The sequence below is a fragment of the Jaculus jaculus genome, chromosome 1 (assembly GCF_020740685.1).
Source record: "Jaculus jaculus isolate mJacJac1 chromosome 1, mJacJac1.mat.Y.cur, whole genome shotgun sequence".
Classification (NCBI taxonomy): Eukaryota; Metazoa; Chordata; class Mammalia; order Rodentia; family Dipodidae; genus Jaculus; species Jaculus jaculus.
In genome coordinates this window covers 335,733,757-335,750,830 of record NC_059102.1, presented here as the reverse complement: position 1 = coordinate 335,750,830, position 17,074 = coordinate 335,733,757, and the positions used below count along the sequence as shown (strand labels likewise).

The 17,074-nt window shown below is 49.5% G+C and overlaps 1 protein-coding gene across 2 annotated transcripts in view; it reads right to left on the bottom strand.

The window, feature by feature from the left end:
• Positions 1-17,074, bottom strand: part of Smyd2 (SET and MYND domain containing 2) — a 55,606-nt gene that overhangs the window by 28,533 nt on the left and 9,999 nt on the right. Inside the window, exons 1-2 of one of the 2 annotated variants that reach the window (XM_045141127.1) lie at positions 5,078-5,141; positions 2,643-2,852 (exon numbers count right to left, since the gene is read on the bottom strand). In XM_045141127.1, coding sequence (XP_044997062.1) covers positions 2,643-2,807 — 165 coding nt within the window. In that variant the 5' untranslated portion in view covers positions 2,808-2,852; positions 5,078-5,141. Of the gene's footprint in view, positions 1-2,642; positions 2,853-5,077; positions 5,142-17,074 lie in introns of those variants that run through there. The other variant, XM_045141126.1, reaches the window with a different exon arrangement.

Below are 17,074 nucleotides of genomic sequence, written 5' to 3'. Positions count from 1 at the left end.
GGGTCTCCAGCCATTGCACACAAACTCCAGGTGCACGTGCCACCATGTGTATCTGGCTTACATGAGTTCTGGGGAATAGAACCTGGGTCCTTGAGCTTTGCAAGCAAGTACCTTAGGCATAAAGTCATCTCTCCAGGCACTTTTTTTATTAGGAGGAAGGTCTTTTCAAAGCAGGGTCTCACTTTAGCCCAGGCTAGTCTGGAAGTCACTTTGTAGCCCCAGGCTGGTCTTGAATTCCCACCTCACCCTCCTGAGTGCTGGGACTAAAGGCATGTGCCACCATGCCCAGCTTGCAACCCCCTTTTTCTAACTCCAGCATTGGGGGAGGCAGGGGGTTCCAGTGTGTTAATTTAACTTTGAAAATCAGCATCATCTACTTGCACATGGGTAGTTGTGATTTCTTAAAATTCGAAATAACAAGAAAATGCCACAGCACTTCCACTTTGCCCCTCCATGGTCTCAGAGAGTTAGAGAAGTCAGGTGGATTTCACCATCTGACACGTGGAGAACGCTGTGCTGAGCCACCATGTCTAGGGAGGGGAGGGGCTCGTTTTTACTCCCACAGAGGAGACGGGCTGGGCTCTCGTTCATAGCGTGTCTTCCTACTGGAGAGGCTGATCAGTTATAAAACAGTGCCTGGGGTTGAGGACAATTCCAGGCGCGGTTAGGAGACCACAGTGATTGCACCCAGGGCTCTGGGTCCATTCACTACTGCCCCCAACAGCGGCAGGTCTCTCACTTGAACCCAGAGCGCCCTGGTTCAGCTAGTCTAGCCTGGCCACTTGTCTAGGGAAGCCCGGTCTCTACTTCGCAACCAGCATTTGCACGGGTGCTGGGGATCCCACCCCTGGTCCCCACACTGAAGCTGCGAGTCCTTTATTCACCGGGCCACCTCGCCAGGCCAGACACTGTGTTCGTATCCACTGGTGGATTGGACCGGGTCACCTCCACCATGTGTTGTGTGACAATGACCATCTGCAAATCTCAGGTAAGAGAGGCTGCCTTTGAGAAAGGTTCAGGGAATTAGCCCCAGGGCCATGTTTTCTACAGCGGGGAATCCCTCGATTGTCTTCCTTGCTGCTGTTTTTCATTCACCGTGTTAGACCTGGCAGAGCCTCCACTGTGAGTCCATCCAAGCATCTTCTTCAGTCCCGAGTATGGTGTTAGCTGTAGCAGATGTCTCAATCGCTTTGCTCCTAACAATATCCTGTATGGAGCCCTGGTACTGCCCTCCGTTTTTACCCACTTATTTCTAGTAAGCTAGTAAGCTGTTGTGGTGATTTGATTCAGGTGACCCCCTAAACTTAGGTGTTCTGAATGCTGGGTTCCCAACTGATAGAGATTTGGGAATTAACACCTCCAGGAGGCAGTGTATTATTGGGAGCGGGCTTATGGGTATTATAGCCAGTGTCCCTTTGCTAGTATTTGGCACACTCTCCTGATCCTGTTGTCCACCTTACGTTGGCCAGGGCGTGATGTCCACCCTCTGCTCATGCCATCATTTTCTCTGCCATCATGGAGCTTCCCCCTCGAGCCTGTAAACCAAAATAAACCTTTTTTTTTTCCCCGCAAGCTGTACTTGGTTGGGTGATTTCTACTAGCAATGCAAACCTGACTGGACTGCAAGGGCTGTCATGCCCAGTCTGTCCTAATACACTGTCTCTTGCTTATTTATTTCTTCGGTGCAAAGGTTGAAAACTAGCCACGGTCACGAGCCTCATCCTTCCACTACGGGGGACAGATGAAACAACAGGGAAGCCGGGCGTGGTGGTGCACGCCTTTAATCCCAGCACTTGGAAGGCAGAAGTAGGAGGATCGCCGTGAGTTCGAGGCCACCCTGAGACTCCACAGTGAATTCCAGGTCAGCCTGGGCTAGAGTGAGACCCTACCTCAAAAAAAACCACAAAAACAACAACAACAAAAGAACCAACAGGGAAACTTATAGGTGACAGCTGGGTCTTCACTTAGCAGAAGGGTGCTCTGGTCATGAGAGTGAATTAGGAGCCCAAGGCGGCGCAGCATTCCCAGAGGGCTCTGCTCAGGGTGAGAGACAGCACAGCAAGCTCTCCCTCCGGGGGCTCAGCCTGAGGTACTGAGGAGAACCTCCTGTAGCGCTTTCCTCCACCCCGAGGTTCCTGCTCATTACAATGCAGCCACCCACCCAGCTGCTCTTCCTGATGGGCAGCAGTAAGGAGGCGTCCTCATGTGAACAGAGGGAGGTATTTGATGAACATGAACCAGCCCCAAATGAGCTTTGAGTCTGCAAACCTGGAAGACCAGAGCCCCAGGAACCATACTGGACACCCCAAAATCCCAACACAGACCACGGAATACCACCTACTGGGCCATGGTTCAGCAGTGCCCCGAGGAGGTGCGGGGACACGGCGTCACGCCACAGTCCGAGCACCTCTATTGTTGGGCTGTTCCCAGTCACTCAGGAGCATTCAGACTCATCACTGGGGCCCTGGTGACCTCAGAAGCCCACTGTTCTCTTACTTGGAGAAACAATTCTCTTAAAAGGAAGGATTGTCCTTGGCTTTTTTCTTTGCAGAAAGCTAAGCTTCCCCCCAGGCTGCTGTGGTCACTTAGGGCAACCCCCCACCACTCAGTGCGCCACTGGCCATGCCCAACTTCAAACCCACCCGATGGCCTGGTTCCTGCAACTCTTCAACAAGGCCATGGCTGTCTCCTGCTTGCATCTGAAGAAAGTCCGACTCTGGTCCTTTACGTGACGAGCTCTCAGAGCTAGGAAAGGGGGCCTCAGGGACCGGCTGCTGGCCCTGTCCTCTTACTGCTCCGAGCTCCATCACCTAGACTGTACGTGACCGGCTGGGCTTGCTTCTCTGAGGAGCCTGGAGGGAAAGGATTGGGAACATGACAGAAAGACTGTAAGGGCTGGAGGGTGGGGAGGACTGGACATGTCGCCTGGACACTACATGGCCACTGCACTCACGAACAATGGTGGTGGCCGGCACGAGATTGGGTCCATCCACGTTTCCTCTTAGGCGGGTGGGAACCTGTAAGGCCCCACGCCTCCTTGAGGAGCTATCAGTAAAGAATGTTGTTGGGGGGAGAATCACACTGACCCACGAAATGCATTGTCATGTTCTCCCATGGTATGACCATGCTCATGCATGACCCAACTCAGTCGGTCACAAAGAAGGACATAAAAGTATAAGGAGACTAGCTGGGAAGAGGATTTAGCAGAAGTGGGAAGGGGAAGGAGATAAGAGTATTTCTTTTTGTTTTTTGCATCTGGGCACTGCACCCTCCTCCCTTTCTGCCTCTGCTGCCACCATGGCTCCTGTGAAAAGTCAGCTGCCAGCCCCACCGGCCTGTCCACCGTCACTCAGCAAGCAGACCCTGGGACACAGAGGCAAGGCGACAGTACACAGGGACGTCTAAGCCAGAGCAGCCTCAGTTTCCCAAGCCAACACGTCAGAGTCTGCTTCACCATGGCAAGTGTCCACGACCCTGGCCCTCTGCCGTCGGATGAGCGACAGGCTTAGCAGTGTGCTCTGAGGCCAAGCATGCAAGAAGGTGACAGGGAAGAAATAAAGTAGTGGTGGGCAGAGTAGAGGGGTACTGCGGTGGGGACAGGGATGCGTGAGAGCAAGTATAGAAAGGTCACACCAATGAGGAGGCGTGCAAATAGAGAACATCTTCCTGTCACTTAGAGCCACCCAACAGCACCAGCATTTCCCACTGTGTGATAACAGGGTCCCTTCAAAGGAAAAAGGGAAAGCAAAAGGCCAGAGAGAGTATGCAGGTCAGATCAGAAGGTCAGAAATTCCTAACATGCACAGCACACAGGAAACTAGGAAGAGTGTCAAGAATATAGTGTATTCCTCTAACTATGTAATGCTTTTCATAAAACCCCCTTCAGGCATTTTGTGCAACTGGTGGTCACTCTAATGGCTTCAGGAACACCATTCTTCGTACCACAGAAGACAGTCCTGAGGGTCTCCCTCATTTGCCTTCCCATTCCCACCCTGCAGGATCCAACCTGAGACTTGCCCGGGCTGCTCCCAAGGCCCTGGCTTGAGAGGCTCTGTCTGTGCAAAGCCGGTGCCAGGGGCTCGCCTGAGCCCAGCTGCCAAAGCCTGCGCTCTAGCAGCCTGAGGGTGGAGGAGGGGTTCCCTCCTGCTTCAGGGATTCCTCAAACTAAAGATCCACAACGAAATGTAAACCCTTTAAAGGCAGGATGTAATGTGTTCCTTCTGTCACCTCTGCACCTTCCATCTGCCGATGGTGTCCTTGGAGGCAAACCGATCCTGAGCCCCGCCTGTGCCTCACGGGGTCTCTGCTGCCGCCCCTGCCTGCGGCCACACACTGTGGCTGCTTTTCAGTCCTGGGCTGCACATGTACACTCAAGGTGTGACCGTGGCGCTCCACTTCCATTGTCCGTTTAATGGGACTTATAATCATCATGGAAACAGCTCTGGACATGTCTGTGAGGGAGTTTCTACATCAGGTTAACTGGGGTGGGGAGACCCACTCTGGGGAAGAACCATTTCATGGGCTGCTGTCCTGGACTGGATAAAAAGAAAGAAAGCGGGCTGGAGAGATGGCTTAGCGGTTAAGCGCTTGCCTGTGAAGCCTAAGGACCCCGGTTCAAGGCTCGGTTCCCCAGGTCCCACGTTAGCCAGATGCACAAGGGGGCGCACGCATCTGGAGTTCGTTTGCAGAGGCTGGAGGCCCTGGCACACCCATTCTCGCTCGCTTTCTATATCTGCCTCTTTCTCTCTCTGTCCATCACTTTCAAATAAATAAATAAAAATAAACAAAAATAATTCAAAAAAAAAAGAAAGAAAGCGATGAGAGCACAGCCCTCACCCTCTCCTGGCCGGCCGCTGCTTGTGCTCCGCCACGGTGACTGCCGGGCGGACTGTCCTCCAACCACAGTCAGATTAAACCCTGCCTTCCCTAAACTACTTTGGTCAGGTATCTGCTGCAGCAACCAAATAAGTAACTAATTCAGGGACACTGAAGAAGGCCAAGACAAGGACAAGGGGGACACTGTGGCCCCAATTTCCAGGGGCGAGAAAGCCCTCCCCGCCAGCAGCCCACCACCTACCTGACACTCCGCATTGCAGTAGAACGCCTGCTTGCATCTTCCGCATTTTGACAATCCTTCCTTCCTTAAAAACAGAAAGGGCACTGTAGTGGCAGAGACAGGAAGTGGTGCATCTGAGTGAACACGGACAGAAGCCAACCGGCAGGAACAAAGAGCCAAGGCTCACCTCACCTGACTCCTCCAAGCACGTCTTCCTCAAGGAGGTGTGGGCCAGACTCAGGCCTTGCAACTGCGTTGGTGGAAGGGAACACACACTATTGCTTCCTGGGGTCATCAACGAGAGCCAGGGCGCACACTCTGACTCAGTGACCCCCGCACCACCTACACCTACCACTACTCAGCCTTTTGAGGAAAGTCAAATTCTCTTATGTCCCAATTTTCTGGTGTAGTCGCAAGGAACAGAAGTCAACAAAAGCATGTGGCAGGTTTGACCCCAGGAAGTAGGAGTCACACACGGCTCTGCCGGAGGTAAGGCCAGTGGAGGACAGCGCTCCGCTTACACAGGTGACCCAGAGGTGGAATCCAGTGCCATCCACCCAGAAAGCTCAGGTCAAAAACAAGCAACCCCAAGGGCTGGGGCACAGTCCTGAACACGCACCACAGAGCAGCGCTATAGCGCGCGTGCGCGCGCGCACACACACACACACACACACACACACACACACACACACCACCCTCGTACAAGGAACACAGCCTGTTCATTGCTAAAGAACGTTCCTGGTCCCTACAAGGGACAGGGACAGTGCTGCCTCCCAACTGTCAGGCCCTACTCTGTGTTTTGTGTGAGACAAGCAAAAGCGTTTTCAAAAACCATGACGCCACTGAAATAAACCACACACTGCAAAAAATTTGCAGCTGGGGAGATGGCTCAGTGGGTAAAAAGTTCTTGCCACACAAGCATGAGGACCTGGGTTCAGATCCCAAGCACACATGTAACATCTGTGTGGTGGTGTGCAGCTGCAAAACCAGCCTGGGGAGGCAGAGCTAGGTGGATCCTAGACTGCGGGCTAGCTAGCCTTGCCGCATCAGGAAGCTCTACGTCCGGGAGAGATGTCATCTCAAAGAATAAGGCAGAGTGCAATTGAGGAAGACACCCGACACTGACCTCTGGCCGTTGCGTGCACATGCACACAAGTGCGTACACATACCCCACATGTGCACACACTCACATGCATGAACACACACTCACACAAACTGAATTTTTTGGGAAGTGAGGATTGGCCACACTGTATTGTAACCTGCTGTGGAGCAGGGCCGTTTTCAGCTTCAGGGCTGCGGGGTCCCCTCCATCCAGCCCAGCAGGGCCAGCACTGGACAGAGGGATGCAAGCGTGCGCAGGCTGCAGATGCTCCCCTGCCTCCCCCGGTTAGCAGTAGTCACCACCCCTCTGCACACAGGAGAAAGTGGCCCAGAAAGGCCACCGTGAGAACCAAGGACGGCAGGCTTGCTCTCAGAGGGGAGAAGGTAGGCAGTCAGACCTAAGTAAGTAATCCAAGTTTGCCCTTGGTTCTGAAGGGAACTCACTAATTTAACTAAGCGTATTCTCTGAATTATCCCCAAATGTGCTTGTGAAGGGACCCAGCTCTGACTCCATGTCTTGGAAGGAGAGGCTCAGTGGACGCTCACACACACTTTACGCAGCGGCAGAACAAGTCAGAGGGCGCTCAAAAAAACAACTGTGAAGTGACATGTCAACACCTGGCCAGTGAGGTGCTGGGGAGAAATGTCCAGGGGCTGGAGGGCAGATGGAGCCCAGCCAGGGCTCTCAACATTCCTTCCAGAAGGGCGTGAGGAAATGGAGAATGGGTGGGAGATGCCATCCCATAAACATGGCCTTCTGAAAGTCATTTTAGTAATTTGTGTTTCTATTTGTAGGGAAACAGGTCTGAGACCTCCTTGAGAATTTGATAAACGTTAACTTTTCTCAATAGTCCATTTTCCCCTTCTCCCTAAAATCAGAGAACTGTATAAAATTTCAAGGACTCATGAAATGCCAAAGGTCATCATCACAACACCAAAGATGCTGGGCTTGGGTGCTCACTCCCGCAATCCCAGCACTTGGGAGGGGGAGACAGAAACATCAGAGGCCAAGGTCACTGCCAACCACAGGAGGAAGTTCAAGGCCAGCCTGGGATAGATGAGACCCTGTCTGATCTTTCCATAAAATGAAATGAAATAAGATAAGACAAAACAGCAGAGAACCTCTGAAAACACAGCTGAGCTCCCTTATGCAGAGGACGAAGTTATCACAACTGAAGATAGGCTTTTCAGCTCAGCCACACGTAGAATGGAGACGTCAGGATGAAACAGTGCTTGCTGAGCAGGCAGTGCAAAGTCACTCTGAAAGCAAGACTTACGGTCAGGCTCCACAGACCACCCCAAGGGGAAATGTATGGGGACCAGGACAGAGCCCAGGGGGGTCTCACTGACGCAGTAATCTCTCCAAGGCAGGACCAGTGAGTCACCGCATCCACCAGGCACAAAGGACGTGAGCGCAAAGCAAACTGCTCCATGATGTCAGGGGTCCCAGAGACCCTTTCACAGAGCTGTTGGTCAACAGTACACAATGAGCCGGCCACGGTGGTACAAGGCAGGAGGGTCAGGAGTTCAAGGTCTCTGTTGCTCAGTGTACGATAACATCACAAGAAAAAAAAAGCCCGTCATGACACTGTCTGCTTGCCCCACTGCCTCCGATAACACTGCAGACGGGGTAGGTACCAAGGAGACAGGAAAGTAAAACTTCGGGTTCCTTAGGTCAAACTAAATTTCAAAGCACCCAACTGTCCTGGGACCCAATGTATTCTCCCCTGTCACCCACTCACAGTCAACGGGGACGCCAGAGCACAGACGAACACCCCTGTCACTTACTGAATCACGATTCCTCGGCATACATTTGATACCACTGATGAAATGTCAAGGCCACCTCATGGAGAGGCACCACGTGGCTGTCACCACAATAAACTAAGCTAGCCATTTTTTTCTCTTGGAATGCTTTTTATTTTTTTTTTTTTAACTTGGAAGAACGACAAACTGTGGAGCTGTGGCTATTCAAATGTGAGTACTTGGCAGATAGATTATTCAACGAATGAAGCTAGCCTGTCACTTCCAGGAAAACAATTTTTGTTGCCAATGATAAAATCTGAGCCTGTGAGCAAAAATTAGAATTTTAGAGACATATATCTGTCACCCTAAGCTTGACAGTTTCTCAACTCCTGACAGTTTTCAGATGAGATGGGTGGTGATATTAACAGTTGTGCTTTTTAAACATGGTTCAATGAAGTTGGTCAACTTTTGGGAGGTTTGCATTATTTAGTGACTAATTATGATGTCTTAACAGGATAGGGGATGGGGTTATAGCTCAGTTGGAAAAGGGCTTGCCTAGTATGTACAAGGCCCTGGATTCCATCCTCAGCACAGCATAAACCTGGCATGATGTTGCATGCCTGTATAAAGAAAGGAATCAGAAGTTTAAAGTTGGGCTGGAGAGATGGCTTAGTGGTTAAGGTGCTTGCCTGCAAAACCTAAGGACCCAGGTTCGATTCCCCAGAACCCACATAAGCCAGATACACAAAACAGTGCATGCATTTAGAGTTGGTTTTCAGTGGCTAGAGGCCCTGGCATGCCCATTCTTTCTCCCCCGCCCCTCCTCTCTCTATCTCATAAGTGAATAAATTTAAAAAAAATTTTTTTAAAAAGGAAGTTTAGTTGGGTATGGTGGTATATGCCTTTAATCCCAGCACTCAAGAGACAGAGGTAGGAGAACTGCCATGAGTTCAAGGCCACCATGAGATTACATAGTGAATTCCAGGTCAGCCTGGGCTAGAATGAGACCATATCTCAGAAAACTAAACAACAAAACAAGGAAGTTTAAAGTCATCTTTAATTACATGGAAAGTTCGAGACCAGGCTGGAGAAATGGCTTAGCAGTTAATGCACTTGCCTATGAAGCCTAAGGACCATACTCAGCTTTCCCGATCCCATGTAAGCCAGATGCACAAAGGTGAGGCAAGCATAAGGTCGTAATGCCCACTAACTGGTGCAAGCGTCTGGAGTTCAATTGCAGTGGCTGAGGCCCTGGTGCACCAATTCTCTTACTCTCTGTAAAACAAAAAAAGAAAGTTCAAGGCCAAGGCCTACTCTGGGCTACATGAGGCTGTCCTGAAAAAGAAAGAAAGAGAAAGAAGTAAAGAAAGGAAGGAAGGAAGGAAGGAAGGAAGGAAGGAAGGAAGGAAGGAAGGAAGGAAGGAAGGAAGGAAGGAAGGGAGGGAGGAAGGAAGGAAGGGAAGAAGCAGGCAGCTCAGTGGTAAAGCATTTGCTTAGCACACACAGGCCCTGGGTTCAGTCCCTGGCACTGCACACAAAAATATTAGGAATAGCTAAAAGACTATATTTGAAGTACAATGAAGTACAGGATAAACTAACGGATTCTAATACTATTCAGACTGCACATTGCAATAACCTTGAAATCATATGACTTAATGAGTTGGGGTTTTTTGTTGTTGTTGTTATTTTGTTGTTTTTGTTTTTGGAGGTATGGTCTCACTCCAGCTCAGGCTGACCTGGAATTTACTATGTAGTCTCAGGCTGGCCTTGAACTCACGGCGATCCTCCTACCTCTGCGTTCCCAGTGCTGAGATTAAAGGAGTGCACCACCACGCTGGATGACTTAATGAGTTTTAATGTTTAAACACTGATGATCCACATGGAACCAGTAATGGCTGTTAATTTTAAACGAATAGTTAAGGTTTTTTGCTTTACTTTCAAAAGTGATAAACACTGGTAGATACAACCCAAGAGAACAAAAGCCCTTGGCAGTCCCCAACTTGTGAAAGCATGAGGGGACCCAATACCCGAAAGGCTGACTGCTGATCTGCCTTCCCGAAGTTACTAGGCCTCTTAGTTCTGAAAGGGAGCTCGGAGGACCCTGAAGGAAAGTGGCCGATGTAGCTCGGCCAGCACGTAGGCAGCAGAGTGAATGCCCATATCTAGTATTCAGCAAATATCTCCTAGGAATTCAGACTATGGCCCTAGAGACAGACCACATAAAGAAAAAATAATCCAAGGGAGGAGGGTACTTAGGTTGATATTGTATATATGTAAGTACAATGATTGAGATGGGGAGGTAATATGATGGAGAATGGAATTTCAAAGGGGAAAGTGCGGGGGGGGGGAGGGTATTACCATGGGATATTTTTTATAATCATGGAAAATGCTAATAAAAATTTTTAAAAAAATTAAAATAAAAATAAAGAAAAAATAATCCATATGCTTGGTAAACAATCAGAACAGCAGAAAATAATGTCACTTTGCTCCAAGGATGCAATGCGGGACAATCCAGGATCATTGGCCAAAATGAGAACTGTGACAGGGATCAGCATTTGAAGCTGCCTAAAAGAAAACAAGGACAGATGTGTGTTCTGAGATGAGAAAAGAAGAGAAGAGAAGGCCCCCTCTTACAGAGAAGGAACCGACCTGTTCCTCAGAAGGAGGCGCTGAGCTGGCACCGGAGCTGGTGGCACTTCCCACTCAAATGTCGCTAAAGCACCTGCGGCACATACAAGCACGAGGCCACAGCTTGAGACCGGGACCCACGGAGATGCTACATGGGTGTGGAAGCCCACCTGCAATACCGTCACCCTGGCATGCAGACAGGGTCCCCGGGACTAGCTGGCTGGCTAGACTACTGAATCAGCAAGCTCTGGGCCCTACCAGAGACCCTGTCTCAAGAAACGAGGTGGAAAGTGACCGAGGAAGACACCCTGTGTCAACCTCTGGCCTCCCCACATGCACACTCGCACCCAAAGGAGGAGGAGGAGAGGGTGAGCCTGAGGGTCTGAGGACTCTACACAGTGAGACTTCCACTTGCGACATCAGGGGATCCGAATCGTCCAGGAGGTGCGCGGAAAGGCAGGGCCCAGCAGAGTGGAAGCAGAATTCCCCTGCAGCCCATCAGTGACTCTCGGGGGTGGAGCTAAAGGCAGGTTATGAAGGAGTCTCGCTGGGGTCCTCAGCGCTGGCTGGCCGCGGCACGGCCCATCCTTTTCGGGGTTGTTCTACGCTGGGGTATTTTGGTTCCCTGGAGGCTCCAGCGTTTCCAGAATGTAGACCCAGAAGAGGGTGAAACATGAGGACTGAGCCGCTCATGGTGCGGAACTTGCTGGAAACACTCTGCAAAGCACACTCTTGTCAGTGTGGTTCTTCTGAAGACCACATGGTTCCCACTAGATGCATGGGGGTGTGGAGTCATCTCAGTGGGTGACTGTTCAGGTCCGAATGGACTGCCTGCCCCTCCCCCAGCTTCTCCAAACAAGACAAGAAGGGCTCTTAGAAGGCAGGAGCAAGTTTTAAGAAAGAGAATCTCAGTTTTCTTTTCCCTTCGCCTGCACACTGATTTACAAAGATTTGCTGGGGTGACAGTTCCCGCCTCTTGCTAAGGCAACTGCTGTTCCAATCTACCCATCTCAAATCCTTTTCTCTGTCTTGGTGCTTGGCATGCTGCCGGCTTGGGATCCTGGGCAAGTGGTTAAAACTTTCTGAATCTCAGTTCTGTCCATGGCATAGCTGGAACCTCACGGGTTTGCTATGAGAATCAAATGTGCAAAGTTCGTGGGACCCTGGCTTGGAATATGGTAAATATTTCATAAATGTTAAAGGCTATTATGGCCCTTCTCATGAGTCCACTAGGTGCTTTTTCTTTTTTACAATAATTTCAATTGCTGAAATGTCATCAATACAATCGCGCTCAGAGTCATAGCTACAGGATTTATGTTCCTGAAGCCTTTGTTTATGGGCAAATATCTAGCCTGCTGTGAGTAGAGGGGCTTCTTGAACTTTAGAACCCGTTCTATCTACAAAGGGGTAAGAGAAACGTCATAAGCAAATGCAAGTATTTGATTATTAGTGACTAGATGAAAGTTAGAAGGCGCACACCTGCAATTCTCTAACAGAGGAAAGGCTGCAATTAATTTCCTTGCTTTTCCAAGTTGGAGGCCAAGAAGATGAACCAGTTAGGAATGTAACTAACATGTCTGGCTAGCTAAGGCTGTGGCAGGTGCTGTGGTCTGAATAAAAAGAACTGGATTCTATTTGCTCCTGACTTTCTTTGCTGAAACGAATGCTTACTGGGTTTGGCCATGAAAGAAAATGATAGTGGCATACACGGCGCTTGCAATAACAATTATTTTTAACTAACGGTGGTGACAGGAGGAGGGACAGGATGCTCTGCCGCACAGAGGCAGTCCCAGTAGAAAGAAAGAGAGTGGTTTAAAAAAAAAAAAAAAAGCCCAGCAGTGCAATATAACTTCGCCAGAGGTTGAAACAAGACGATCAGAAACAAAGTTAGCTCCTGCCCAGCGAGGGTGCACCCACAAGCTAGGCCTCCAGTCTTGTCGGAGAGAAATAAAAACTGGAGGGATTGTGGCAAAAACCCTATTATAACCCTGGTCAGGGGACAAGGACAATGCTCGGGCTACAGGGTTTTGTGTAACGGTGAAAGGTGCTCCCCACACCACTTTAATCCGGATGCTCAGCGAACGCCGGCCCTCGTGCAGCGGGGGCTTCCTCCCAGGGCCCATGAGCCTCCGCCTCGGCGCCAGCTTTGTTCTGAGGCTAGTTAAAAGTTGGAGCCGCATCCTCCAGGGGAGGCAGAGAACATTTAGGGCAGGAAGGGAGCAACTAATGGGTTTTCTCAACTGTTGGAATTAAAGTGTGATTTACAAGGTGGAAGAAGGACTTGGTGATTAAGGCGACAGCTGACTTTGTTATAAACGGGCGACAATGACTTTTGGATTGGCTTTCTTGCTAGCTTTGGCGAAGGTGGGAACTCAAATTCATGAAGCTTAAATTACTCGTTCACCCTGCAGACCTAACACCCTCAGAAGAGTAAAGGTTGCTTGAAGAACAGATGTGTGCTCTTTCCAAATGTTGTTTTCTAGATCTTTTCACGTGTGTGTGTGTGTGTTAAGCACATTCGTGTGCATGGGGGAGCATGTGTGTGCATGCATGTGGAGCCGGAGGTGAACGTATGGAGTCTCGCTCAGCCGCTTCCACTTCACTCTTTGAGACAGGGACTTTCACTAAAACTAGAGCTCGCTGGCTCAGTTACATTAGCAGCCAGTGAGCCCCAGCAATCCCCTGTCTCTGCCTCCTCAGTGCTGAGTTAGAGCAAGACCACTACCCCTCACATTTCACGTGGGTGCTGGGGATCTGAACACAGATCCACTTTATCTTTCTCCCTATCAAATAAATAAAACATCAAATACATACTAATGTAGTAAGTAAAACAAATGACTAGATAGCGGGTGGGCTGGCTGACTTAAGGGGAAGCTTACGAGATGCAGTTTCAGCTGGACCCTTGCCAAGGGTGGGCAGACTGAGTGTGTGAGGCCTTGTGAGGAAGGAGGCTGCAGAGCAGCAAGAAGCCCTGCAGGCTTCCCCCCCCCCCCCCCGTGGCCAGCCGTGGACAAGAGAATGATGCTGCCCAACAGGAGAAGGCGGCAGCTGCTTTGAAGGGTGCTGGAAAGACCCCTCCCCACGTTGAATGCTCAGTCAAATAAAAGCTGTCACCAATCCCAGCGCTCAGGAGGCAGAGGAAGGAGGATCACTGTGAGTTCGAGGCCAGCCTGAGAGTACATAGTGAATTCCTGGTCAGCCTGGGCTGGAGCAAGGCCCTACCTTGAAAAAGAAAACAAAGCACACCCACACAAAAGGCTGTGGCCATGGAGATGCCTGATGGGGTGGAAGGGCACTGTGCAAAGAACCCCGACTCTCCGTACTTTGTCCTTAGCAAACAGGGACTCAAAGAAGGGTTCCGAGAAGAGAACCGGCTCCAAGACCACAAATGCTGAGACAAGCAAACGAGGCCTGCCCCAAAGACTACTTCGGCTGACAAGAGGCAGAAATGAAACCATTCACTTGACAGATATTTACTGAAGTCACCGTGCACCAGGCCTCTTGCTAAGGGGATACAAGAAGTTGATCCCAGCTTTTGCACTCAAGGAGCCAGTGTGACGTGTGCAAGAAGTTGTGTGAGCAATGATGAATCCAGGCTGCAGACTGCTCAGAAAGCAAAGCATCAGTCATGCCGAGAGGGACGTAGAGGACAGAATCTGCTAGGTATACCCAGTGCTCCGGGCGCTAAGCAGTCTGGTACCACGGGCTGAAATGAACACCAGTTCCAGAGGAGGCCGGCAGGCAGTCCTGACACCCAGTGCAGGTCCTGACGGCCCCTGATGATTCACAGGAAAACCAGGCGGCAGAGAGTTTCCACTCCGGCTCTGGACATAGAAAATATTTAGTAGCTGGTGTCTTGTAAGGTCTGGTCCTGTGCCAACATCATAACTGTCAGTTCAAACAAGCAGATTGTTTCTAAATCCATACCTTCCCTGTTGACCAGAATGTTCTTAAATTGAAACAACAGTAGAGGTTTTATTTAAAGTGATATTTAGAAATATTTGCTGTAGGCCTAGGGAGATGGCTCAGGGGATAAAGTTACCTGCCAAGCTAGCATGAGGATCAGAGTTCAGATCCTCCCGTCCAACTAAATGCTGAGTGGGCATGGCAGCCTGCTTGTAATCCCAGCCCTCAGGAGGCAGAGACTGGGGAACCTGGGCAAGCCGGCTGGCTAGACAGGCAGAGTCAGCGAGCTCTGAGGTCCTGCCTCAGTGAATAAAGGGGAAAGTGATTGAGGAAGACACCCAAGTGTCAGCCTCTGGCCTTCACCCCGTACACATGCCGCACACCTGCTGTATCAGTTACTTTCTCGTTGCTAGGACAAAATACTTGACCAGGAAAAGCACCTTAGGGAAGGAAAGTGATGACTTCAGGTCACAGCTCCAGAGGGCAGAGCCCCGGTGGGGAAAGCATGCCGGAGAATGTATCCCATTGTCACACCATCAAGGAGGAAGCAGAGAGCAAGACAGCGCAGGACGTGAGGCTGGGCTATAAAAATTCAAGTCGCCCCCCGAAATGGAACTCTTCCTCCAGCAAGGCTCCACTTCCTAAAAGTCCCTTAATCTGCCAGAATAGCACCACCAACTAAGGATAAATATACAAGCACATGAGTCTATGGAAGACATTTTACATCCAAACCACCACCACACCTGCACCCTTATGTGCCCACAAATATAAACATGCATACACACACGCCCACCACAATCACAACACACAAACACATGCAGGCAAAGAGAGAGAGAGAGAGAGAGAGAGAGATGCTTACTCTGGAGCATAGGCAGGCTACATTTTATTACCTTGTAGAGCAGGTCCACTCAGGGCTGCCATCATTTAATACAAGGTAAGGATGCTACCAATTCCTTTGACCTAGACTGTATAGTCCCAGCTCTCCCAGTGCGGGCAGTCACGAGCTAGAGTGGTGCTTAAACACCATGGTCGGCAGAATGCATGGCATGACCAACACAAAGCTCCACTTTGCTTTTTAAAAACAATTTTTTTTGTTCATTTATTTGTTTATTTATTTGAGAATGGCATAGAGAGAGAGAGAGAGAGAGAAGGATGCAGATAGGGAGGGAGAGAGAGAGAATGGGTGTGCCAGGGCCTCCAGCCACTGCAAACGAACTCCAGACGCGTGTGCCCCTTGTGCATCTGGCTAACGTGGGTCCTGGGGAATCGAGCCTTGAACCAGGGTCCCTAGGCTTCACAGGCAAGCGCTTAACCACTAAGCCATCTCTCCAGCCCCAAAGCACCACTTTTCAATGGAGCAAAATAACCCAAAGCCTTCTATACAGCTTCTGCCACAAGCTCGTGGAGGATACTGGAGAAAAACATAAGGATGAATAAACTTGACTGTGAACCGAGGTTTCCAGAAACAATACCACCTCTACTAAAGATTCCATGGGGCTGACTATCTGATTAGAATTTGATGACTGTGGAGAGGTAGAATGGTAAAACTCCAGGGCCAAATTATCTTGAGCTATCTTTAGGCCCCTAGATAGCCACTCATTGTCCATGTCTATGCCTGACCTAACATACTTATGACTATCTGGAATGTATGAACTTGGCAGACCACTAGCTTGTACGAGCACCGAAGCTAAGAATGTTAGACAGCATGAGGCCTCCAGCAGGGACTTCCCCCTTTGCTGTTACCTGCCTACCTGATGTTCCCACCAATGCATTTTTTAAAATTGTTTACTTATTTATTTGGGAAAGAAAAAGAGGCAGAGAGGGATAAACAGAATGGGCATGCCAGGGCCTCCAGCCGCTACAAACGAATTCTAGATGCATGTGCCACCTTATGTTTCTGGTTTATGTGGGTCCTGGGGAATTGAACCTGGGTCCTTTGGCTTTGCAGGCAAGCATCTTAATCACTAAGCCATCCTTCCATCCCTCACCAATATATGTTTTTAATATTTTATTTATTTGACAGAGTGAGAGAAAGGGAGGCAGATAAAGAGAGAATGCACACCAGGGCTACTAGCTGGCAAATGAAATCCAGATGCTTGTGCCCCTTTGTGCATCTGGCTTACGTGGGTACTGGAGAATTGAACTTAGGTTTTGCAGGCAAGCGTTTTAACTGCTAAGCCATCTCTCTCCAGCCCCACCAATGTATTTTAAAAAGTGACTTGAATTTGATTTTCTTTTCGTTCTGAAACTATAAAATCTCCATGAAACTGTTACCATGTTAGAACACAGTGTCTGGGTTAGCCTGAATCCATGTTCCCAAGCTTCATATTTGGCTTTTACTACCTTTAAGATGAGAGCTGCGCTTTGAGTTAACATATTAAAAACATGCTCTACTAAAATACCAGGGAAATTTGTTTCTTCATAGCTCTTTTCTAGGAAGTGATCCAGAAATATATTTTTAGATAAGTTTTAAAAAACAGAATCCTCATGGAAAATGTTAATAAAAATTTAAAAATTAAAAAAAAAAAACAGAATCCTTGTCCTTGGGGTTTTTACCACGGGCTCATAAAGCCCCTGAGGAGCGCTGAGCACAAGCGGTCACACCACAAACAGCGACTGTCACCCACTGCAAATCTGTGC